The sequence below is a fragment of the Echeneis naucrates genome, chromosome 11 (assembly GCF_900963305.1).
Source record: "Echeneis naucrates chromosome 11, fEcheNa1.1, whole genome shotgun sequence".
In the NCBI taxonomy this organism is placed as follows: Eukaryota; Metazoa; Chordata; class Actinopteri; order Carangiformes; family Echeneidae; genus Echeneis; species Echeneis naucrates.
Window position 1 is genome coordinate 13,328,435 of NC_042521.1, and position 25,525 is coordinate 13,353,959.

Genomic DNA, 25,525 nt, shown 5'->3' on the forward strand with positions numbered 1-25,525 from the left:
AGTTTCTTGGGCTATTTATGCAGTTTTACCTCTGAAATACTTACGCAGGCACTTGGGCAGGGAGCGGTCCCAGGTGCCGTCCCCCTGACAGGAGATGGAGCTGGTGCCCAGCAGGTAGTATCCTGGGTTACAGCGGTATGACATAGTGGTCTGGAAGCTGTAACGATGGGGCCCACTGGGGAGTACCTGCCTGATGCTGTTCTCCACATGGCCTGGCTCTGTACAGTTTACAACTGAGGAAAGCAAAGCAAGGTGGAGGTGATGTGCAGTGAAGGAGACAGAGAGAAAAAAGTATTTCAGGTACAATCTAACTGTTAGGCTTGCCCTAACTGTTATTGTTATTATTTCAATGTTATTTTGAAAAGGTTTAATCTTAGGCTTTCCTTCAAACCATGATAGCCATTTCATATTTTTTTTCCTTTCGCATTTACTGCCCATTAATTTTCTCTCCTTCAACTTCCACTCTTCCAGCATCCATTCATCCACCCCATTCTAAATGAAGTAGGAGGCAGAGTCCGGAAATAAACATTTGCTCCATTAGAGCCAGTCTCCTGCTGGCCGCAGTGGTGCAGAGATGGTGATGGATGGAGAGCTCACAGGAGAAGAGGCACCATGTCACTTTAACACCAGATGGAGAGAGTTCGGGAAGATGAAAATGAGGGATGAGTGAGGAGCGAGGGACAGCGAGGGGGATGTGTTACAGAGTTGGAGAGGAAGAGACCCTGATGGCGCAGAAGATATTAAAATTCATGACAGAATGTCAGTCTATGACTTCTACTAGCAGCAATCCATCTTGAGTGTCTCGGATACAAGACGCTCACCAAATCTCTACATTGCTTTAACAAAGTCAGACTACAGTGAAGAGAGTTGCTGTTCTACACTGTTCTTTCCTGCAATTCACAACCCTATTGGCTCTTAAAACTCTGCTAGGGTGTGCCCACACAGCCATTATGCCCCAATTCACTTTGCCAGTCTTGCCCCTATGAGTGTGCCTTCGCCACAGCCAAAATGAACCCTTTGTATGCTAATGTGCCTAAAAGCTCTCTTATTCCATACTCCTTAACAAGCCAGCACAGCTACATCACCCCCCCCAAATACCTATTATAATGCATTCCTTCCAGTCCAGAGCTGACCTATGGGACCATCGTTTACAACTTACTGCATAATAATGCCACAAAGCGTACTTGGAGCAGTGGAGCTGCTTCAGCATGAGACTTTCCAAGCCTGGAATTCAGCTTTGAATAAATGTGCTCGGGTAGCACGGGCTCGAAACCGATCCAACAGTCATCGAGAACGACTGACCTCCTGGTAAATTTTTGTGTGTGGCCCAGCGTGCAGGGAGAGCGGAAGCAAGGGGATGAAAGGAAAAGAAGAATAAAAGGGAGAAGGAAAGAGGGGCTGAGGTAATTCATCTTTGTTCCACTCAGGTGTGGGGACCCCAGTCACCCTCTCCTCCTCTTGGCTTCCTGCCAAACAACAGCCCTGTAAATGGTGTGTCAAGAGGGTGGTTTTTTTTTTCCAGTCCTGTGTCTCTTGCCTTTTATAGCTGAAAGGCAAATAAACACACACTAGCCATCCAAGAAAGGTGGTGTTGTGCTTCTTTCCCTGTGACTGAAATTGGTGGTGATTAGAGAGTGATGGGAGAGTGGCTGGGGTGTTGGTGCACTCCTTCCCACAATATTACTGATGGAGCCTATAGACTCTTGCAGTTTAAATCTGAAACATAGAAATCGTTACCTTTGTCTGACTGAATCCTGCCCCACCGTCACCTCTTTTCTCTTCCTCTATCTAGTCACTTCCTTTTCCCACTAACTCTAACAGAAAGGCTAATGGTTAAGCTGGTTGAGGTCAAGGTGAGATGGATGAAGCGGATGTCAAAGCACGTAAAGTTTTCCACTCTGGGGAGGAACTGGCAGGCAGGAATGCGCAATTCACCAAATATGTCTCACAAGCTGTAATTAAGGTGATAAATCTGATTGACGATAAGTTCTCTAAGCTACTTATGTCTCCACATCAACAGTGAGGATAATGTGCCATCAAACCAGATGCCCACACCCAGACACACACTTGCACAGAGAGAGGCACACAAAGTCTCCTGCAAAATGCATCTCAGAGTCAGCATCTGCATGGAAACAAGGCCAATGCTAATATGATGTCACCAGCAGAGCGGAGAGATTTAAGGCATATGTCTGGGAGAGGTTCTCACTTGCTTATGGATGCGGCAGCCAAATGTACTTCTCTCTTTTTTTCTAAAAACCAAAAAATATTCCTCTGAGACTTTTAACCTCCTCATCCCTTCATAAATGTCTAAAAAAAAATGGGCCACATCTTTTTTCTCCTCATTTAAAACAAACTCATAAGTCAATCCGCCACTGCTTCTGTCACCTCCTTGTCAAATTCAGGGCCTGACCTTGCAAGCAGCCGCTTTCTGTGCCTGTCACAAAGCCCTCAGTTAGTGGGGAGTTAGAGACAGACGTGACTACTGAGATACAACGCTTGTCACAAAAACACTGGCAAATTAGAAGTCCTTGCTTTGCTCTTTCAAAACAGAACAGGGCATTTCTTATTCTGAGCAAAAGCCAGAATGCTGGTCTCCAAAGCCTGTGGTCTTTCACACAAACTCAAAGATCCTGTGATTGTTTCTGGCCACCTCTGCATGGTTATTAACCAAGTTTGTTTGTCTGACAGTCAGTTGAGTCTTCAGGTGCAAAAGAGGAAGCTAAAGCTGAGGGGAAATCACGTGTAAATATTATCCAGAACCTCCACGGACTGCATGGACGAGACCATGGTAATTAAATAATCCAGGCTTTTCTTTGGTTCTTCATTTCAATTTCCCCTAATGTGTGTCATTTCTCTCCCAATGTGTCCTGCTGTACTTTATTTCTGCTGTCTCAGTGATTGGGGTCGTTTGTGGTCACAGAAGATGTGACCTTCTGCAATAAAACAGGTAAATGAATATCTACCCACACGAATGGACAGTAATACAAAGAGAACTAGACTCCCACTGGGGAGCACAAAGAAATGAGCACACTTTCTGAAAATCCCTTCACTCCCAACACTAGGTATCAACGAAGCCTCTGTCAATGATTCACACATCATGATAGTAATAAATACCGATAGCTGCTCTGCTTTGCCTATAAATTTATTACATAACTGTTCTGTGTGTATATATATATATATATATATAAATAAACATCTTCTACTCACAAAATAAAATAGTAAAATAGATGGATCCACAGAGTTTAAGATTATGTGGGCAGGGTGTTTTATTTCAATTAGTTGATCTCTCTTATTCGTCATTTTCTCTCTCACACGAATGCACAACTTCTATTTTCTGGAATTGCTTCTTAAGTTTTGTTGATAAACCACATCATTCCCTCTTGAGCGCAGTGGAAAGTCATCTCATTGCCAACAGGACCAGGCATACATTTTATATTATGTCAGCCTTGGTTCCTGTTGTTTATCCTCTCATTCTGTAGCTATGAGCTTGGGTAGAATAAGACATGCACTAATTCATAGTTTTGGCTTTCTACAGTCCACAAAACTTACTTTTACACCTGGGGAGGGCGTTGCTCCACTGCCCGTTGGCCTGGCAGGTAGATTTTACAGCCCCCTGCAGAACGTATCCAGTATTGCAGACAAAACGCACAACATCATTTAGGTTGAACTGGTTTCCCTGGGTTGTACCGAAGGTAGGGTTGCCAGGGTGCCCGCATGTTATGGCTGGGAAAGTCCAAAAAGGGGGGGGGTTAGGATAACACCCTTGCTGAGTAGTGTAATGAATTCTTAATGATTAATATCAATCACCTGAATATACAAGGCCAGATCCTAACTCCAAAGCCATGGGCTTTACTGCACCTGCACTGGCTGAATGCACCTATTTGCACTACTTATCTCCAGTAAAATATAACATTGCATTTACATTACTTCAGAATAATGAAATGATCTGTGAGGCAACAGAGACTTTTATAGCTTATCTGATGCAGGAGCTTGTATCGAAAAGTGGTGATCAGTACCAGATGGCTACAGTCTAATCACACTAATTCACACACCAATTGATGGTGGTCTTAAACTAGCCAGACTAGAGTATGCCTCGATAATATCTGTCTTTACTTATTAAAAATTGCTAATGTGCAACACTATTGAACTGCGCAAAAAAAAAAAAAAAATCAATAAAAAGCCAAGCCCCATGTGTACTTTCTATGGCTTTACCTATAAACAAGCTTCATGAAACGTTTCCAGGGCACTTACGAACACAAACAGGAGTGCGTCCAGACCAGCGATGGTCTTGCTCACAGATTCGCACCGACACCCCTATGAGACGAAATCCCGGGTTGCACTGATATACAACGCTACCTCGATAGTTGTAGTTCTCGCCAATGATCTGTCCATTCACTATGGGCTCTGGTGTACCACAATGGCCAGCTGTGGATGAGTGGTGAAGGAAAGAGGGAAGGTCAGACATAGGCGTTTTGAACTTAAGGAAGTGTTCATCTTTGGTGCTTAAGTTCTCACCAAGACACTGGACCTGTGATCCACTCCAAAGCCCATTGGACATGCACTCCCGTACCCGGGAGCCCACCAGGGTATAGCCTGTGTTGCAGGAGAAAATGGCAGTGGCTCCATACACAGTCAACGTTCCAATCTTATTGCCATTCGGTGGAGTCCCAAGGTCCCCACAGGAAATAACTGAAATAAAAAAAATCAAATCATATTAGTGGATTCCCAAAAGGTAAAAATAAAATGAGGAAACTTAATTTGCTTTGTTTGGGAGATTTTGTTGTTTGCTTTTCATTCAGCATGTTTTGGTAAGAAGATCTGTGCTGGTTTAGTTTATAATATTTTCTTAATATCACAGTGGAAATAAAATGAATTTGGATCAGATTATTTTCCAACCCTGGAACGTTACTTTTCTGGCATACAGTTTTCTGGTACTTAAGTGCAAATGAGGCAGTTAACTCAAACAACACAAAGAAAATTAGAAGATGAGATGTGTGGTTTTAACATACTCTCGCAGACCGGGCGTGGATCTGGGTAGTTCCAGGTGCTGTTGGCTTGGCAACGAATTACCCTTTGACCTCTGTAGTAATATCCTGGGTCACATATCAACATCATAATAGCATCATATTGGTTTTGAGTTCCATAGATTAGTCTCCATCTGCCATGCTCCACAGCAGAGTGACCAATGTCAGGACAGCTCACAGCTGCAGGATAAAAGATCAAACCAACATTATTCATTTATATTGTGCGCACACAACATGTCCCTCAAACTTAAAATTTCTCCAACACAGTTTGGATGTTTAGGTTTGCAATAATACAAATAATACTGCAAGACAACAAAGGAATAAAAAAATAAAAATAAAATACTCACGAATACATCTTGGTTGGGCCTCAATAGGGCTCCACCTCCCAAACTCTTGACAGATCACTGAGGTGGTGATAGGCCCAGCAAGACGGAATCCGGGATTACACTGGTAGGTTGCTCTGGCTCCAAGAGAGAAGTCTTGGCCAACAATGCTGCCATTTACCGGAGGTACTGGCATTCCACAGGACATGACTGAAAGGATTTTTTTTTTTTTTAAAAAGATAATGCATCAGGAAGATAAAGAAAAAAAAAAGACACTTTGCAGGCCCCTGAGGCATTAATAAAACAACAAAAAGAAAAAAGTAAACTATATCTGGTAAGTGGAATGAAAGCACAGGCAGTTAAGTGTATTTTAAAAACCATCTTCCTATGCAGAGTGCCGCACTCACACAGGCTTCCTGTTTAAACGCAATCACAGAGCCAGCATTGATGTGCGGTAAACATTAGCTTGGGCAACCATCTGCACAGTAGTAAACAATCAAGTCTAGTGGGAACACATGCAATTCATACTGAGATTCCACCTGGTGCTGAACACACTGACTCTGAATAGCTAACCTGCTGCTCTCAGTTTTTACCTTCAGCTTATTCTGTTAATATAGGCTGGAAACTAGAAATGCTAGATTTTAATGTGTTTATACAATGCATATTTGCTTCTAACTTTTAAACTGCGTCTATATTGCCGCTGTTGATTCTATCACTAATCATTTCCAAAATTTGAGCACAGTGACAAGAAGACGACTATGACTAAGATCCATGGCCAACATGTTAAGCTATTCAGCTCAGGTAAACCACACACCATTAATATGATGCAGTGATATCTTTAAAACATTCTCGAGGAATGGTGTAGCAGGGTTCCTTGAAGCCTGCCTCAGGCTGGAGCATACTCCCAGAAATTAAATCACACTTTGATCCCAAGAAAATGGATTCGGTCACACTTCAATGAAATATATCTCATTGAGTGAACTTTCAAAACATTTATTACAAAAATTTCTTGAGCATGCAAGTTAGGTTTTCAGCAATAAAACCTGGTTTTCTTTGTACAGTTTCATGCATCATTTCCCACTCTTACCACTTGAATTAATACACAGACGACACAGTTCACAATCCTTTGATCCTCATCTCTATCTCATGACCTGCTGTAATAATAGGACCTTCACCTTGGCAAAGTGGCACTGGTGCGTTCCACTGGTAGATCCCGATCGCAGTTCGGGTGCAGGTGGCGCTGCTCTGGCCGATAAGTCGGAATCCCTGGTCACAGCTGAAACGCAGGGTGCTGCCCAACTTAGTGCCCGTAAGACTGTGCACAGTGCCATTCACAGGATTGTTGGGTGGGCTGCAGTAAGCCGCTGTGGGGAAAAAAATAAAATAAAGTAAAAGCTAAGTATATAAATAGATCTATATATACCAATGAAATGAAGTGCAACAAGCATAAAAATGCAATAACGGAGCAAAACGATGCTATTTGTTCAAGAAGTGAAGAAAAAACTGCAAACTGAGGACAACTGATTAAAGGCAAGTTTGTTAGCAGCAGCATAAGATCATAAATGTGATGGATATATATAATATCAGGAACAAAGTATCTGTTTTTGTTTCTTGGCTAAATTGGTGGCTGCATTAATGTTTCATCCTTCCAAATTGTGGCACCAGATCTGCAATACATTGCATTTTGCAGGTCTCTCAGTAATATGGCATAGCACCTGCAGGAGAGGATGAGTTTCAGTAAAAGAATGCAGATTAAGGGCATTTAAAAAATAATGTGAAGTAAAAGTACACGACTACGTGACAGAAAACGCTGCTCATTTCAGGAAGTGATTAGGATTGAAGTGGACCATGGGTACAGAAGAAAAAAAAAAAAAAAGAGGCGTATCATCCATTACACTTAATCACTATGACCACATTACATTTCTATAAAAATGGTAATTCCAGCTCAAACCACTCACATGTGGCAATGAAAATGCCCTCTTTTAAGTTAGTGGGGATTTTGAGCACTACGCAGGCTATCAGATAAAACTCCCCTAAAGCATAAAACCCTAAAGCCATGTCAGTGGTGCAATATGTATTCAAGCATTCATAAGATGTTTCTGCCTCACATAACTTGATCCAGTGAGTGAGAAGGCGAGACTTTTCAGTGAGCTGACAGACTATTTTGTTGTATTGAAGAGATGTTTGAGGAAAAAAAATTCATGTGGATTTGACACAGGGGTTCATAAAGATAGACATTAGAATTTTTTGTCAATGAAAACATCTACAAAAGGATCTACTTTGGTAATTTTGGGAAGTGTCATTAGTTTGTCATCCGTGAAATAATCAAAGGATGAGTTGCTGTGCCAATTTATGGCTATATGTGCAAGGAAAAGAATCAACCCAATATTTCAACCAATTGATATTTTATACCCCCAGAGAGCTGTGTTTCTGAGCCTCCTGCCAGTCACTGTGACTGGCGGCTCCTGAGCCACCCTTGAGTTCAATTCTTTGCCACTATCTGTGTCAAACTCATTTGCTTCTCTCCCTGTGTTTCTCACTAACTCCCTCCTTCAGCCTCTTATAGTACACAGTTTGTCTCATTGCAATCAGCCCCACGCCGCAGAGGAATCAGATATACATGGGGCAGGTGATTGGATTGGAATAGATAGAGAGATGGGGGTGGGGGGCGGAATGGTTGATGTAGACGAAGGATGAAACATATCAGCATAAAGAGATAGTTGGGAAGATAGTGACAGAGTCAGGCGAATTGTCTCATGTCAAAATCAAGAATGAGAAGAAAAGGTACATAAGCCACGTATGGAGAGATACTAGAAAAGCTGAGATAACGGGTCATGGAGGAGATGTCTGCAAGTTGGTGATGGAAGACTGACCCATAGAGAAAAAAGATGGATTGATGAGGGACGCAGCTGAATACAATGAATCTGTCTATGCCATCTGTTTTTTGCAGCTCCTCCCTACAGAAGGCAACTCCTCACTGACCGTGGCAACTTGTGGGTTCTCAGCCATCACTTTGCCCGTCTGTCACTTAGCCTATCATAGCAAAATCCATCATGGATAAGAAGAGGAAAAGTACAAGCAAGACCAAAAAAAAAAAAAAAAGACAGAAACAACAAAACAACATCCGGGCAGGAGGTGAAGCTCTCCACGGAGGGGAGGAGAAAGACGATTAGTCAATCTGCCTGAGCAGTGTTGATATGGAATGGAGGGAGCCTTTTAAATATTTACACTGTCATAATTCAGAGTCAGGCATGCAGGTTTCATGGGAGTAGGTCAAAAACAGAGGAATAATAATCAATTTCTGAAACACATTTATTAATTTCCAGCACAGCAAGGCGTACACACAGAAGCCTGCCGCCTCCGTTTTGGTTGCCATGGAGATAGGTCATATTTCTAGCTGTTTCAGCCGCAGTTGGCAGTGCAAATGTCGGGTCTCGTCAATATAATAAAACAAAGACACCTCGGCACAGTGTTGAAAAGAAACACAGTGAAATATATACCAAGTACAAAATCATGTTTTTCTAATTCTTGTACATCTCTGTCCTTACTCACCTGAGTAGCGTATACGAAAGCCCTTGTGGCTAGTAGTGTGATCAAAGGACCAATGCAGGTAGACTTTGTTACTGGAGCTTGAGATGCTCAGCGGACTGGAATAGTTACCACTGAGGGTAATGAGGAGAGGGCTCTGTCTGGACGGGCCTGGAGAAATATATGGAGGAAAATTTTAATTAGAAAGAATCTAGCCTTAAAAGTCAAAGTCATTGCCTAAAAATTCAGAGCAAGGATTTGGTCATTTTATTTCCCCCAAACATGTACATCTTTAAAATAAGTTATGTATTATATTCCTTGTAAGTAAAGATGGAACAGATACTAAAGATTTCTAGAAGATTCCTAATTCGTACATCTTTAACACAAAAGGGTGGCTACTCGATATAAATGAATTTATTCTGAATTAAGGTATGCATGTAAATGATTATGTATTTTGCTACATTTATGGTAAAATCTAAATTTGCTGAGCTTTTAGTTGTGGAGAAAAAAAGAGATTTCCTTACATAATTGGCTCAACAGCCCCAAGGTTAGCAAATAGCTGTTCCCTTCCAATAGAAGATAAAAAGCACTAATCTGCAAGTGTATAGGACGCCATTTTCTCAACACAGCCTGCAGAGGTGCTGACTGTGCCTCTAATCCCATGCAAATGTACAATGCAGATGTATATGTTCTGTCACCATGAAAGGGAGCCTGTGCGCAGTTTTCTGTTAGTAGATGCCTTGTTAGGGACGGTAAATCCAGCTGTCCAGCCATTTTGGACTGTAAGTGGACTACAAATATCGGTGAAAACAGGTCCTTGAACAGGGAGTGGGAGAGTGCAAGGGGAGTCGATGGCCAATAGGCTATTGATCAGTATATGTACTGTGCATCATCCAGGCCAGTGATGTAAAAAAAACAAACAAACAAATAAAGACAAAACAAAAAACTGAATGTTCATTTAAACTGTCCTGTTTAAAGTGAAGATAAAATAGCCCAACTTTCACTGCAAACACAATAACTCACCATCAAAGATCTCAAGCTCATCGAACTGGCGGCTGGTCTGGAAGTGCTCAATAGTGAAGGTAATGTTGTAGCCAGGTTCGACTTTGACCACCCAAGAGCAGGACTCAAAATGTGGGAAACCGTTTCCTGGTGACTGACTCATGATGACACCTGTGGAAGCTGTCAGTATCTCGTTCATGGGGCAAGTCACTATTGAGACAAACAAAAGAGAGCCAAGAGATTTATACACACATTCACACACAAACTATGTTGTTTAAAAACGTTTCAGTGAGTTTAATTTACATTCAAACCCAGAGTGGTTAGACCCATATTGTGGTTAGAGGGCAACTGAAAGTACATAGTGAAGCTAATTGTCATTCTGGTCCTGATGCTGTCTCAGGAAACAAAGCTGTCCGTGCTAAGTCAGCCCAGGAAATCGCTTATATAGCATCTAATATCTCTGAATTGCCATGAGCACATTGTGTCCTCTTTGTCCATAGTCGGTATATGACAGATGTGATGCTAACTGGTGGCTTACGCTCACATCTGCCTTGCAGCCCTATTCCTGTGGCATGTCTGGGCAGACTACATCCGTCCACTCCCCTCCCTCTTGTCATTGGTATTGGAGGAACAGCTCCGAACATTTTCCTAGTTGTTCACTCTGTATTATCAGATGTTACACTGCTCTCCTGCCTGTTGTGTTTTTGCTGCGATGCCAACCTCATAATCTGCCAAAGATGTTTGCCTACACAGTAGAAAGTAAGCGGCGAAATAAAAGGTGTTGCAACAATGGCACAGTGTAAATGCTGCAGCTTTTTGAAAGCTCCCACTGTTTTTGCTGCTTACCTAATGGGACTGAGAGCTGATGAGAACAACTTTGGAATATCAGCAGATTTACTGTTCTAGACTAGATTTACTCTTGTTTCTTTGTGATTGCTTTGTATCCAACATTTTGAGCCTGTATTTAGAAGATCTTCACTTGAAATCATTGCTGTACACTGTTTGGTAAACTTAGCTAAAGCTACCAAAAAATAGTCCAGTCCAACAGTCCTGCAAAGAAACCTATCTTAATGAAGATTTTCCAGTTCAAGGTGGTGGTTAAAGGTTTCTGTCTATGGAGTTCATCAACTTTCAGCCACCATGTTAAAAGAAGTTCTATTACTGTGTCCAGCCTATTTAAAACAATGAGGATTTACCAAATAATTAACACACTTTGTGTAATCCAGTTTCAGCCTCCAAAGGGACCACACAGCTAAAACAACAGCTCTTTTACAGAATTCATGGCAAAGATGAAAGCACATGTAGTGATGTATCGACATGTCTACTGACACTGGTCAATAGACGTGTGAATAAAAGTAATGTGGTCTTGAGTCAACCTTTTCTATATTTTCCACAAATGGGTGACTGCTCGACTTGCTCATTGAGTGGATTCAGTGGCTCTGTTTTGCTCAATAATGCGGCATTCTCTCATTGTCTGAGGGAATATCTTTTGGAGAAATGTCAGTTGGTGTGTCCATGACAGGCTTTCTTTTTTCCCTGGTGAGACGGTCCAAAAACATGCAATGTTTTAAGTTGGCTGTTCCTTTCATTTGTCACACCTGTCTGTGTGTGTGTGTGTGTGTTTTTGGCAAACAAGTGAGGCAGAAAATTAAAAAAAATAAAATAATTTATGTAAAATGCCAGTGTTCTGCGCTACAATTTGAATATCCAAGCATTTTCTACCCCAAGGTAAGCTAGGCCTTTGGCTCTTGCAAGTCCTTCATTATGGTGGTGAAATATTGATCATTCATTCATCACATTCTAGCAGTACCTACTTTGTGGAGAAATGTGCATGTGTGTGTGTGCATGCACTGAGCTCATTTATTTTACCTGATGCATGTGTGTGTGTGTGTGTGTTGGCTTTCTCTACGTTTTCTTTGTGTTTGTCGGGGAAGACAAAGGAGACTGAAGATCATAGGAGACAGCATGGGCTAAATGGCAGTTGTTTTCCCTTGCTTGGTGTGTTAACTATGTGGAGTTCATTGCCTCAGGAAGTCTCAGATGTCAGGTTCAATGTCAGTAACAGGAAAGCATGTTAATCAGAAATATGATCCTGTTAAATACTTCTCACATGGTTTTTTGCTTTTCATTTGTAAGGCGTTAATTGCGAAACCTAATCAAAATTCACCCACAATAATAAATCAAACACTAATATGTTAATGTGCGTGTTATTCAGCAATAGTACTGCTATTCTGTCTATAAGCGGCAGTGCTGGTGGTTGAGCGATTAAAGGACATTCCATGTCATCTCTCACAGGTTTCAGGCCTGAGAACTATGCTACATAGGTCAAGCAGAATTGGCAGTATAAAACAGGTATGTCTGTGCTAACATGTAGTGCATATGATGATGAAATTAAAAATCCATTAAGTATTTCTGGCCTCCGACTTTACGAGAAAAACGACAGTAATCTACTCTGTTTCTACATTCCAAAAAAGAAACTCACCAACTTTGTGAAATCATTTACAACCTCAAGCACCTCCATGGATGTGAGTCAAAAAGCTTAAATCCATCACCAATAGTGAAACGGATTGTGCCTGGAAGTAGCATATAAAATTTAGAGTGAATTCATTAAACGATCACTTCTCTAAAGATGAATTGTGTGTTGTCAGTGACCTTTCAGAGAGCTCCAGCGTCTCTTCAAAACTGCCTTCAGCTTGTCGTGGCACTGACGCAGAGAGACAGAGGGCTCTTATCTATAGGCTGCTTCTTATTAAACTAATCCACTCTGAAATGAAGCATCACTCTGTTTGGCCGTAAACAAAAGGGTATTAGGGGACAAACCCAACAGCTTGGGGAAAAAAAAGCAGTTTCAACACACAAGGTGAGATCAGTGCTGATAGGACTCAATAAAAATCCATTCTAATGAGAAGAGGAATGGAATAAACCGAATAGGAGGAATGGCAATCTGCGAGACATCCTTTTTTTTTTTTTCTATAAAGTGTTCATGGTTCGCAACAGCGTTGGTGCAGCGAAAAAAAGAAAAGAAGCAGAAGGCTTCAGTGCAGATGAGCACAGATGCACACACATCTGCATCCATACCCACACATTTGTGCATTCCAGCATGTTGTATGGAAGCACACGTGCATAACACCATTATATATCAAGCTTGTACTGCTGCATAGCTGTCGAGTTTCCTTTACTCACGTTGGTATTAATTAGCATAAGCTCAGAAGCGATAACAAGCTGATTGAAGGGGATGGGCCACAACATGAGCATTAGCGTGGATCAGGAATGAACAACTCTAAGAAGTCAGGGAAGACAAAGATATAAAAAAGGGGATATCTGTAATCCATTTTGTGGGACTCATAGCAGGCGACTAAGGCAAAAAAAAAAAAGATCTAGGGACAAAATAAAAGCGTGGGAACTAATGTGATGGGTAATTATATATTTTTTGTTTGTGCGTGTTATTTTCTTTGTTTGTTATTTTTTAACAGAAATCTGTCTAGGGGATAAAGAGGGATTTTGGATCATCATGGGTCATAGGGATTTAATAATGAATTCAAACAACACGTTGGCTGTGATGACTATAACTGCCATTAGTCTCAGCAGAAAGCAGATGTGATCAAAGACTATAGGTACATTATACAACCCTGTTTAATCAAATAAATGGCAAATCAAGTACTATACAATTCAGCAGTTGCTCCAATTATTCCCTGGCTTAAGAAAAGACAATATGTGAGTGTGTACCTGATTACATCTGTATGGCTGTGGCCCCCCCTCTCCCCGCCTATATGTCAGCTTTTGGGAGACAGATCTGGGTTTTGATAGACACCTGTGTGCTCAAGCGTATGAGGCGCATTGTTTTGAAGCTGCCTTGGAGAAGACAAAAAATAAATAAATAAGAACATGGGGAATAAAGGGTACATGTGTTATGTAAGAAGAGAAGTCTGACACTAGTGGGCCATCGAAGGGGGAGAGAAGCGGTGAGTGAGTGAAGACAGAGGGAATGCAGAGGATGAGAGAGGATACTGGCGCTGTGGGGAAAGCAATGCTGCAGAACTGGCTGGAGGCTCCAGGGGCTGCTCTCTGGAACACCATCACAACTACAACATCCTCTGCTGTGTCACCCTGACGCATGCTTGACCTGCATTTATGTCTGTACTCCATATATATGTCTGCCTCTGTGTGTGGATTCAGGGACATGCTAGATGTGCACAGAGGGTTGCGTTTGTCAGAGCAAGAAGTGGTGATTTGATAGGTGCAGCTGCAGCCAGCATGTCCCCTGCATTTTAATGAGCTGTATGTGTCCTCTCTTCAGCCCCCCCAACTAAATCTCTCCCAGTCTCTCTCCCGGACTCCTGTCTGAGTCTCACTTAGTTGCCATCCTTCTACTCAATTAGACTTTTGCCTTCCATCTTTTCCGGGTAGAATTATTTTTTTTTTCCCACAACCCTGCTTTTTCCCAGCAATCCGAAAATGCTTTCTACCCATCAATTTGTCTTTGACCCTCCTCTCTTGTCCAATCTTCGTTCCTTCTTTTGCACGACCATCAGTTTATTCCTCACTCTCAGCTCCTGAATCCTTCAGCTTTTGTTGTCTGAAGCCCCCCCCGTGTGGGAAAAGTGACAGGTTTGCAGATAAAGTCTGTTGGAACTGTTCTTCTCCAGTATATTGTGCCTTTCAGCATATGGGGAACAATTAACAGGGCACACAAGCTGCGAGCGTGAAAGCACAGTCACAACTGAAATGCAAAGTAAACTGTGAGAAATAGTTTTCAGCTGTCGCAAAACTTCCGCATTTAGATATTGTGCACATGTTGGTTTGGCCTAGCAAGGCAAAACTGCACAAGACAATATATGTGTTGTGCGATATTTTTTAATTGCAATTATGAGTCTGCGGACATAATAAAAAGAGAGCAGGAAGGAGACAGGACTAATGCACACCTTTTTCTGACGGTCTCCTGTGATTTGCCTCTCACTGGGTGTTCTGGGTACTTTGACATTTCTATTGAAAAACCGTCAAAGATCCAAGGTTTAAGGATATTTTGAAGCTAAAAGAAAAAGGGGCCTATTTATGCTCTCAGTGTCTTGCCCAGGGGATGAGTGTAGAATTCAACATACAATATGATGATGATGTGTTGGGAACACTGAGTCCTCTGGGAGGAGCATGTAGAGCGCACCACAGGAGCAACCCTCAGCCTCATGGGAGCCAAGTATCATCCACAGAGACAGAGAGAGTTGTGTGTTGAATGTGGCTGCTGCAGCAGAAATAAGAGCCACAAATAAAGCAAAACTGCAACTAGCAGTTGCTAGTCTATGATTAGGGCAAAATGATAGTGACTACCTATAACCCTGCTGAAAATAAACACTAATGGCAGTGCTTCACCTGTGCTGTAATACATAGTGAAACATGACCATCCTTCTGAAAGCTGAGATGGCTTATTCTGTAAACAACAACATTTATTCAAAGCGATGCATCATTATGTGGGGTTTAGAAGAGTGTTAATGTCCATTCCTGCATTGCGGAATTTGTGATGACAACTTGTACAGCTGGAAATCAATTTCCATGGGAAATATTTAGTCAGAGACAGTAATCCACAGCATTGCAATGCATGAGTGTGATTATGCACCATGATATTGCCATGACCAATTGGGTCTAACTGGACTTCATTGTGGTTTCAGTAAAACGCAGGTTTAAACAAGATCAAGAGATAAAATTAACCAAATTACACAAGGTGGGGAAACATGAAGAATGTTGTTGTAGATAAAAAAAAACCCAAAACACTGTGTTTCAGTGTTTCAACTGCCTGGGGACGTAGCTGAGAGGGAGAGTGCATGTTTTGCATGCAGAGGCCCTGTGTTCAAAAATCAGCCACAACACAAACCAGTGATAGGGCTTGTGCCGGTCCCAAGCCTGGAGAAATGGGGACGGTTGTGACAGGAAGGGTATCCAGTGTAAAAATGTGGCTGGGGGGGGGACTGAACTCTCAAAAGAAACCTGAGCAAGGATCCTTAATCTCAAGAATCTCTTTAAATTCTGCTTTAACATTTGCTTTAAAATGTTTCTTTTTTCTGCTATATACATATTCACTGAAGGCATTTTTTTACATTGAGTAGAAAAGTAGAAAAAGTGATACCTATATTTAAAATACACGAGAAACCATTTTTGTCTTATATAAGATATAATAAGAAGGATAAAGCAAAGAAGCAAAGAAGAATATGCTAAATGCAGCTAGGAGAGAAACAAGTATGAAAACATGAAAAAAGAAGTTGTAATGGCTGTAGATTTCCACATTGACATCTGGATGTGTAGAATAAACATTGGTGGGACCACCATGGAGATGCTCTGAGAAATAACCTTATCTCCCTACCCTTCTCGTAGATGTAGTTAGTGGCCCACTCAGGTTGTTCCGAGCAGTGTGAGTGGTTAAGTTGTTACAGTGCCTTCTTGCACAGGTTCCTCAAGCATTCACTCACCATCACATGAGGGTGGAGGCCCCTCAAACTCCAAGTGTGTCCCTAGCTGGCAGGTAAGGATGCTGTTTCCACTTAACTGGTAGCCAGGAAGACATCGGTATCTCACTATATCACCTGAGGAGAGAGATGGAGGAGGAGGAAGAGTCGGTGACCAATCATACATGGTGGCAACAAGCCCAAATGTCTGCAGAACTAATCGTGATCCATTGTGTCTCTGTGAAAGAAAAAGTCCAGAGGACGTGCTGTCAGTCAGTTTGGGGTGATGTAACCCGCTAAAAGGACTTGATAGGATTTGTAATTCTTCAGAATGCTTCGATTCGACGAGTCAGCATGGGACTAATGTCTTACAAAAAAAAGTCAGAGCATAAATAGTAGTGATTGTGTGTTTCATTGTGTGTGAAGGAGCTTTTTTGTGATATCATTTCCACCTACCAATTCTAAACTCTTTGCTTGCCATCAGGATCTCTGCATTAGGAATGATGGGGGGCGGCAGACAGTACTGCAGTCGGTACGCTTTATTGAAAACATCAATCAGAGGCACAAAAGGAGTCAAGCACACAATGTATATGTGAAACAACAGCTCAGAAGTAAGGATGAAAGAAGACCATTCACATACCTTGATAGTTGATACGGAACAGTCCGCCTTTCTCTGTATTACTACGGAAACGTATTAGCACCTGATTCGAGGTACTACTGGGTGGATCATTGGGCTCTCCATCAGTAAACACACCCAGTTTCCGGGCTGTCTCTTGTGGGCCATCCCTTAAAAAAAGTCATGAGTCAATTATATCATCATGAATAACCCACTGGAGATACAGCAATGATAACTAACCATAGGAGCTTTCTGTCAACCCTCTGCTAACATATTCACTGTACACTCTAAACAAAAAACATGTCAACACTGCGAGGCATATCAGTGAGAGAACCAAACAAAGCCACATGCCACATTACTGTCAAGCAGGCTCTAGCAGCAGAGTATAACCAAGCTTCTTTCACTTCATCAAGCCCAAGGCAATTACTGTGGGCTGCTCTCTGTGATTATGTTTAAATAAGGTAAAAATTACAGATAAGCGTGAAGTGACAGGTCTGGATAGTGCTGTCCCTGCTAACTGCCATCCAAGGGGAGTGTCTCTGGAAGCTGTGGCCCAGCCTTGGCAGTCCCTTGGCGTGGGCATGGCTGATTAAGCCAGCTCCCAGATTCCTGCCACAACCGTTCAGCTTAAAAACCATCTGTCTTTGGCTGTCAGACTGGGCACGGGCGATTACAAGTAGCTCTGGAAACGGCTGGCTAGGGACTGCTGCCTGACAGCACTCTGGCCAAGCTGCCATTACGGGGCCCATTTCTTTGGCTCAGTAGTTCAATGGATAGATACAAAGATGTGGGGACTGGAAACTGGGGAATGCGATAGTCCCCATCTTGGCTCTGCAGAAGGTTGTTGGGAAAGATCAATGCCGTGGGGATCATTTACAGGGCAGCCACAATAAGGCCAAAAGTGGACATTTTGGATCGCCAGCCATGTTGAGTTAGTGACTTAAATACCGCATGGACTCAAAATCTTGACAGAAACTCCTATAAGTAGCTCAATCGGCAAAACATACAGTCCAACACCTCATGCCATATGCACTTGTTGTTGTCATGTTGGCTGCCAGTCAGATCTGCGGTCCCACTGAGAGCTGGGACCTTTGAAGCTTGTCTTGGATCAACTGTGACTGGCGGCCATCATGCATGCGAAATCTGGTCTTTCGTCGCACATATGTTGGGCTCAGCCATACATTGTTGAGGGGATGAAAGGAACGTTTACCACACATACTCAGTACAGTATAAACAAACCCACTGTCTCCCCCTATCTTCTTCCACACACATTTAAGTGAGGGAGGGAATCTACTGTACTTTGTAAAAACAAGCTGCAGAGTCACATAAAGGACAGAAAATGAAAAGACAGAAGGGGGCGGAGGTATTAGAGATAAGCTAACTGGACTCTGACTCGGTTTTGTCTAGCAACAGAACGGAAGCTGATATGGGGGAAAAAAGCTGGAGGTGTTACAGGTTTAAAAGCAGGCATATGTGACAAGGACTTTGCAGAGGTAAGGTATTGCAGAGGTGACGATAACGAGAAAATTCAATTTCAAAATATTATCAGAACGTGAAACACTAAACTCAAAGTTAAACATTTGTAATTTGGCTTTGGCTTTTATAACAAAACAGTTTGAAAGAAAGAAAATCCACATAGTAGGGGTGTGCCAAAAAAAATAGATTCATATAAGAATCGCAATTTACAATGATACAAAATCGATAAAAAAAAAATCTGCAGGCTGTCTGCCTACATACGCATGCCGGAACATACATGTGCAGTAAGCCCCAAAACAAGGAGCAAACTACAATAATGGAGGAAAGAGGTTTAACTGGCCCTGTCCTTGTTGACGGCAAAGCTTTGGACTTATTTTGGTTTTTACCTAGAGCCCTATAAAATCTCTTATTTTTTCCCAAATGGTCTAGTCTCTGGAGGGGGGGCTCGGTCTAGTGTCTTGTCTATTCTGGTCTGATCTGGTCTTGTCTTCACTCTCTGCAGGGGTCCAGTCTCTGGTCTAGTCCAGTCCAGTCCGGTCTAGGAACTGGTGGGGTTGCCGTTCCTTGCTGTAGCCCAGGTGACATCACTAACCACTATGCCACCATGCTGCTCAATTAACCACACACATTTACATCAAGTCACCAATTAACCTATACATGTTCTGGTGCCCCTACTGGGAATCAAACCGTGCCCACTAAGCTCAAGTCACCACATTCATCCATTCATGCATTCATTTATTTATTTATTCATTCATGGGTTGGGGGGCGTGCGTTATTAGTGACCCCCACGAAGCATTTTCCCGACAGACACGTTCCTTTTTATTGCAGAAAAAACAAACAAAAAAACTTTTATGTAAAATGTCGGCCAGTTCTGTTATTCCGTGTTCATAATGAATTCTGTTTTTAATATCTCATTCCGTGATTTCATGATCGCAGATTTTATAGGGCCCTATTTACTGAATGGGAAGACCAAGCTTGAGATGAGCTTCACAGTATGCAAGGTTTGCAAAATGAGGAACCCATGTTTCACTGCACTATTTTTTTTTTTTATATAAAGAGACACTTTTATTTTTTTTTACTTAAGCAATATATGATATTGCTTTTATGCAACAGTAGCAATAATTCTGTCTAAGCATGTATAAATGTTTAAAACTTAATAAATGTGAAAAAAAAAAAACTCTCTAATGTCTCCATTTGTCATTCTGTTTTACAAAGCAGACTGGAGTAGATCATGAAGATGCTTTGCATACCTATAGATTGAAGCAGAAAGCATTATGAATCAAATCGTAGCCCCAAGAATCGTAATCGAATCGAATCTTGAGATAGTAAAAGATTCCCACCCCCACCACATAGAGCACCTGCTCAGCCACACAATTTAAAGCCATGTTTTAATTCTATAGGTTGAAATTTTTGTAAGATACTACTTCTGGTGAAGCGACCAAAACCTCATGATGGCTAATAAATTGTAATGCTTTGTGGAATTTTAGCATTTTTTAAATCTTGTTTCACTTTACCTTCCCAATCAAGTATTCAGCTAGAACACACAAGCCACACTACTTGAGGGGAATTTGCACATATCTAAAGCCGTAATTTCTTACCACACAGTGATGAAATCATGGGGTCCATGAACCTGAAGTAAGGTGAAGTTCAGTTTGATGCCAAAGCCAGGAGCAATGGAGATCAGCCAGGAGCAGTCAGCTGAACTGGGATACTCCTCTGGGTAACCCGGGGAGAAGATAGTCCCATTGTCTGACGTAATGTTCCCACCACAAGGCACTGAGGAGGGAAAAAGAAGTGTAGCTATATGAGCCAGGCTGGGAATATAGCAGGACAGATGCATAAAAACGGGGATTTTTACACCCCCCCCCTCTTCTTCTACTTCCCCTTCTCACTGTCTTCCCTCCTCTTCTTCACTCTTCGTCTAGTGCCTAGCGCTTGTCTGAGCTAAAGATTAGCCAGTAAAGCCTGTTAGCAAGTGGGGACTTGGATAGAGTGTTTTGCTAAGATAAGGCCTCAGGCCTTTCCCATTGGGGGTGGAGAGAGAGTGCAGAGATGAGGCAAGGGATTAGTGTGGTCTGGGCTTTTAAGAGGTGTGTGTGTGTGTGTGTGTGTTTACAGTATGTGTTACATCTATAAGGAGTGGATATGCATGAGTGTGTAAACCTGTGTGTGTTTGATTGACAGGATAGGATAGAACAGCAGGTGTCTATCAGAACTGACAACACAGACCTCACACACCTGCTGTCCTGAGGTTAAAAAGAACAATCCTGCATAAAAAGAAAAAAAGACGTAACACGCCCACATCCCTACACTCAGCTTCAAAACTGCATACATAGAAGTTGGAACTATATTTCAAACATTGCTTAGGAACTCAGGAGGTTCCCACCAACTTAACAATTATCGAGCTGAAAATTCCCGCTGGTGCCCTCAGTGAAACCCCTTATTCACAGTGAAGAAAGCAAATCAGGTAGGAGTGGTAATCACAGTAGTGCGGGCATCTCAAGCAAACCAGACAGAATATTCAACTCAACGGCACACCGCTTTGATTCCAAAGGGTACAAAATCATTCCTTAAGCAGAGACTACATGCTTTACCCCTCTGTTTCTTGCTCAGGTCATGTGTGTGTTCATGTAATACAGATGCTTGCTTTGGCCCTGTGGCTGAGTGGCCCCTCTGCTGCTGCCTTTCCAGGTTAAATGAGCTATCGATCAAGACCAATTGATTAAACCCTGGATACTCCATGGAGTTGCACCTCTGGGTGATGCTATCGACTGGTGAGCTGTTTAAGCATGATGTGCGAAAGAGTTTTTGCTTCAGGGTTAGGTGGGAACAGAAGGCTTGACAGCCTTGGAATTGTTTCAAATTCAAAATTGTCACACAGCACCTTGCTGCCTATAATTTTTTTTTTTTTTTTTTACAGAAAAACAAGAAACTGAAAAGGTTAGTTATTCCAAAATGTATTATATACATACATATTATTATTGACTTGTCTTTTTACACAAGCAAAAGGAGGAGGAAGAGACAAGGCAGCTAAATAAATAAATAAATCCAATGCACAGAGAAGTGGAAAAAAAGAATGACGTGGTATTTCACAGACACACCATGGTGTTATTAAAATACCACGTAAGCAGGTAAGTGGGGGCAAAGTAAGAAAAATCAATTCCCCCCTACTCCAAGAGAAATGGAACAACAGCTTGTACCAAGTTATATAGCGGGTCAAGTAAAATTGTTGCAATACTGTTTCCTGGCATGTAACAGGCTATGACTTAGCTGAGAGTAAAAAAAAAAAAAATAATATTAATTATCATAAAAAAGATTAATGCATTTACTTTGCTTAGCAATGGAAATTGTATGTTACTGTCAGTGAGTACTTCAGAGGTGTGAAGAAGAAAAAAAGAAAAAACTGAATTCAGAGCCATTCAGTTATTTTCTATGTGCTATACTAGCAATTGCAAAATAGATAATGGGATGAATAAAAAGTAATGAGAACTCAACAGGATCCAAACTGCAGATGTGGCTGCAGGTTGCTTTGGCTTGGGAGAGGGTTGAGAGAGGGAGGTCATCTTTGACAGTGTGGTAACACAAGATAGTAGATGTTTTAATTGTGGTTTTGATTTCAGAATTTGTATACCTCCAATATTTATCCCATTAAGAGTGATAGACCCCCTACCATTTCAGCTCCTGCTGCATCACGTCCTCACACCAGGTCACAGTATTAAAGCCAATTCAATTACACTCGCAGTCGGATGCATCAGGCAACCTTCTTGTGGCCATTTTACCTTGCCGACACACACGGACACACAGACCACAAACACTAAATTCATACTGAAACAGACACGGGAATAGTGACAAATATACATGTATACTAGGGCATTAGTGACAGATTGTTTTTCAGGACGACTTATCTGTCAATAAGGTCGAAGTCGAGTTGACATGTCATTTGATGATATTGGCGAGGCGGAAGAACTACACAGACACAGCTTTCCAACAATGAGCAACTGGCATTAAGTATCTCTGTAACATTAACAATGTACAGTAAAGTGCAGAATGATTCAGGGCTCACGCAGTTTAGTGTAGCAGTTTGATTACTGTCACCAAAAAAAAAAAAAAAAAAACAAAAAAAAAAACACAATATCATCCTTAGGTTTTCATTTATTTATTTACACACGACTTGCCGACTTGTGCCAATGATGTTGAAACATCAACAAAAATGCATACTTAACTAGTTGTATATATCAGTGTATGTATTATGTCATATAATACATGTATTACCCTACATTAAATAATATAATGTAGTGTAATGCTGTGTTAATATACTGCATAGTGTTTCAATCATGTGCCTTAAACATGTATAAATGTTTTATATTTTATCAGCACAGCCTGGATCTACATTGGAATAACACAAATGATTAAAGAAATGAACTGTACATAGAATAAAGAACGTATATGAATTAGTCTGGGGTATAGCATACTTAGTAGGATAATTGAATCTTGTTTTCAATGTACAGTATTTTACTTAATTTACTTTTTTTTTTGCAATAATAGAGAGGAAAATATTAGAGATTCAACTCCTCCATCTGCATTTTCACCCAGCTGCTTCATCTCTCACCCATTCAAAGTTCCAGTGTCATGGTCATCAACTGCCCCATCCTGCAATTTTGCCTGCCTTATTGAACAATTGACAGCTAAAGCATGAGAACGTAGGTCAAGGACACAACAAAAGAAAGAGCCCCATTACTTTTCTATTCAGTTCAGGCCCTCTTTTATCTTTCATCTTTTATTTGTCTCCATTGCTCTTTAGCACAGCATTGATTTTCATTGATAAGTACTTTGCTTTTTAAATGGAGGATTACATTTATAAGTGATAATCCTTATCTGCACGGCCACAGTTCACACTCAATTTGTTCTAAACAGGAAGTTATCACACTACTCTGTTTTCATGAGACTGTTTAGGTTACCATAGTTCGGAAATATTTAGACTGTTTAAATTAATATACGTAGTCACAAAATTACAAATAAGACAACTCTTGAATCCCTTACCTTCACAGCGAGGGAAAGGGTGATCCCAATTGCGGGTGGTGCCGTGCTCACAGGTGAGAATTGAGTGTCCTTTTAGGAGATATCCAGGCAAACACTCAAAGGAGATGGACTGGCCCACATTGAAGCCAGCGCCAACCACAACTCCGTAGCGGAAAGGCTCTGGATCGGGGCACTCCTGTAGCTCATAAGCTGAGGAAACGAGAGAGGAGTGATGAGGTCAATTATTTCAAAACAGCTAACCTGTCAGAGAGAACAGTAAATTACTACTGTAGCTGAGATGATATGTCCTCCTGAAACATCCTTCCACGTCCTTTGTGAACATGCCAACAGTGTAGACAGGGGAATTAATATTTCGATATGCCTGTTGGTGTTGATGATCACTGTGGCCGCCTACAGATACTGACCATCTGGCTGTTTCAAATTCCTTGTGTGAATCGATTGGTAGCTTCAGGCAGGAAAGGCAAAAACCACCATTGATTATGCTAAAGATGCAATCATTTTGGTTTTAGACATCGGCAATACTGTGTCCTCTATTTTTACTTTCTATCTTTAATTCCTCCCTCCTCATCCTTCAGTTATTCCGCCTCGTCAACCTCCCAAGGCTCCCTCCTACTTAAACGAGTTATCAGAGGAAAAAAAAGAAAGTGCTAGGGGCAAGTTTGACTTGTGCCGGAGGAATATGACAGTGATCAGAAGTGGTGTGGGCAAATATTTTGTACTTCTTTTATTTGCCCTCATAGACACAAAAGCAGAGCAGCCAGAAAATCTTGAAAAGCCAGGATATAAATATAACTAAACTTTTTATGGATCGCAGCTTTCCTTTGTAGCAGATAACTCATGCAAAAACCGCAAAAGGGAGGTATTTACAAATATAATTCTTGATTTATATGGTAATGAATACATAATTATGTAAATGCACAATGCTACCTTTCCATTTGCTCACTCATTGGTTCAATCACAAAATACAAACTTTGCGTGCCTGTTGACTTCATATACAATGGCAATTTATTACTTGCAGTAGTGTGGACATGCAGTGAGACTGTTTATTGGCACATGGCAGGGAAATCTTTTAGGTGGTCAACAGTTTTATACACCAAGATTTATAGATCTGGGGATTTCACTGGCAGTATGGGCTGATAAGTTGGACACAGTAGATTGGTGAGACTAATTCCGTAACTGTATGTCGTTACGTGCATACACCTTACAGTGAAATGGCTCTAATGATAAACAAGATGAAGCAAAAAAGGTAACACTCCATGATATTGATTACAGCATGTCTTACTTTTACAGGACATAGTTTATCTCAGTGACATTGATTTTAACAGTGAATCTGTGATTATATCAATTCAGGGTAGCGGCTCTGATCATTATAGTTTACTGTACCTTTACAGAAGCATATTTCATTGACAGCAAATATGTTTAAAGCAGCCAAAAAGCTCCAGCAACACCAAAGTAATTATTAGTCTGAGTATGCTTTGCAGAGTAATAAAATTCATACAGTTGATACAGGTTCAGCTCTGCAATTAGCAAAATTTAGTCTTGGTGATTATGCTCACTATTACAAATGTAAATTAACAGGGTCTATATTTGTCAGATAATCCACAGCGTCATCATCATTTTCTGTTTCTACGTTCTGAATTATTTACAAGGACGTTTGAGTACACTTTCATCATCATCATGTCTGGATTCTTACCCTGATACTCAAACCTGAAACCAGGTTTGTTCTGTGAATGGTCACTATGGAAATATACTGTTGTCTCATGTGAAGTAGTGAGAAGGGAGGAGGGATTATCCTGTCCACTGAATCGGCCAATCACAGCACTTGTGTCAAGGGGCCCGTTACGTATCTCAAGGAAATCATGGTTGGCCTCTGTGGAGAAGTTGAGGAACTGAATGTGTGCTCCTGGGGAAAAGAACAGGAAATCACATTGAAAAAGAAATACCACATTTTTCTTGAAACAGTGCAAAGTACCTTTTGAAAGGGTCTCACATCTAAATGTATTTCAGCCTGATATATCTACAACCGCAAATTGTGTCATTTCATAATGCAACCAGAAAGGTTGCACAATCAACCCTTAAGAGTAG

The 25,525-nt window shown here is 41.3% G+C and overlaps 1 protein-coding gene across 1 annotated transcript in view; it reads right to left on the reverse strand.

The window, feature by feature from the left end:
* Window positions 1-25,525, reverse strand: part of csmd2 (CUB and Sushi multiple domains 2) — a 200,744-nt gene that overhangs the window by 18,796 nt on the left and 156,423 nt on the right. The window contains exons 42-56 of the mRNA XM_029514850.1: window positions 25,134-25,343; window positions 23,441-23,629; window positions 19,999-20,176; window positions 16,949-17,094; window positions 16,765-16,845; window positions 16,333-16,446; window positions 9,899-10,087; window positions 8,900-9,046; window positions 6,523-6,711; window positions 5,372-5,557; window positions 5,010-5,204; window positions 4,516-4,689; window positions 4,252-4,425; window positions 3,550-3,723; window positions 45-233 (exon numbers count right to left, since the gene is read on the reverse strand). Of these exons, the coding sequence (XP_029370710.1) occupies window positions 45-233; window positions 3,550-3,723; window positions 4,252-4,425; window positions 4,516-4,689; window positions 5,010-5,204; window positions 5,372-5,557; window positions 6,523-6,711; window positions 8,900-9,046; window positions 9,899-10,087; window positions 16,333-16,446; window positions 16,765-16,845; window positions 16,949-17,094; window positions 19,999-20,176; window positions 23,441-23,629; window positions 25,134-25,343 (2,535 nt within the window). The remainder of the gene's footprint in view (window positions 1-44; window positions 234-3,549; window positions 3,724-4,251; window positions 4,426-4,515; window positions 4,690-5,009; window positions 5,205-5,371; window positions 5,558-6,522; window positions 6,712-8,899; window positions 9,047-9,898; window positions 10,088-16,332; window positions 16,447-16,764; window positions 16,846-16,948; window positions 17,095-19,998; window positions 20,177-23,440; window positions 23,630-25,133; window positions 25,344-25,525) is intronic.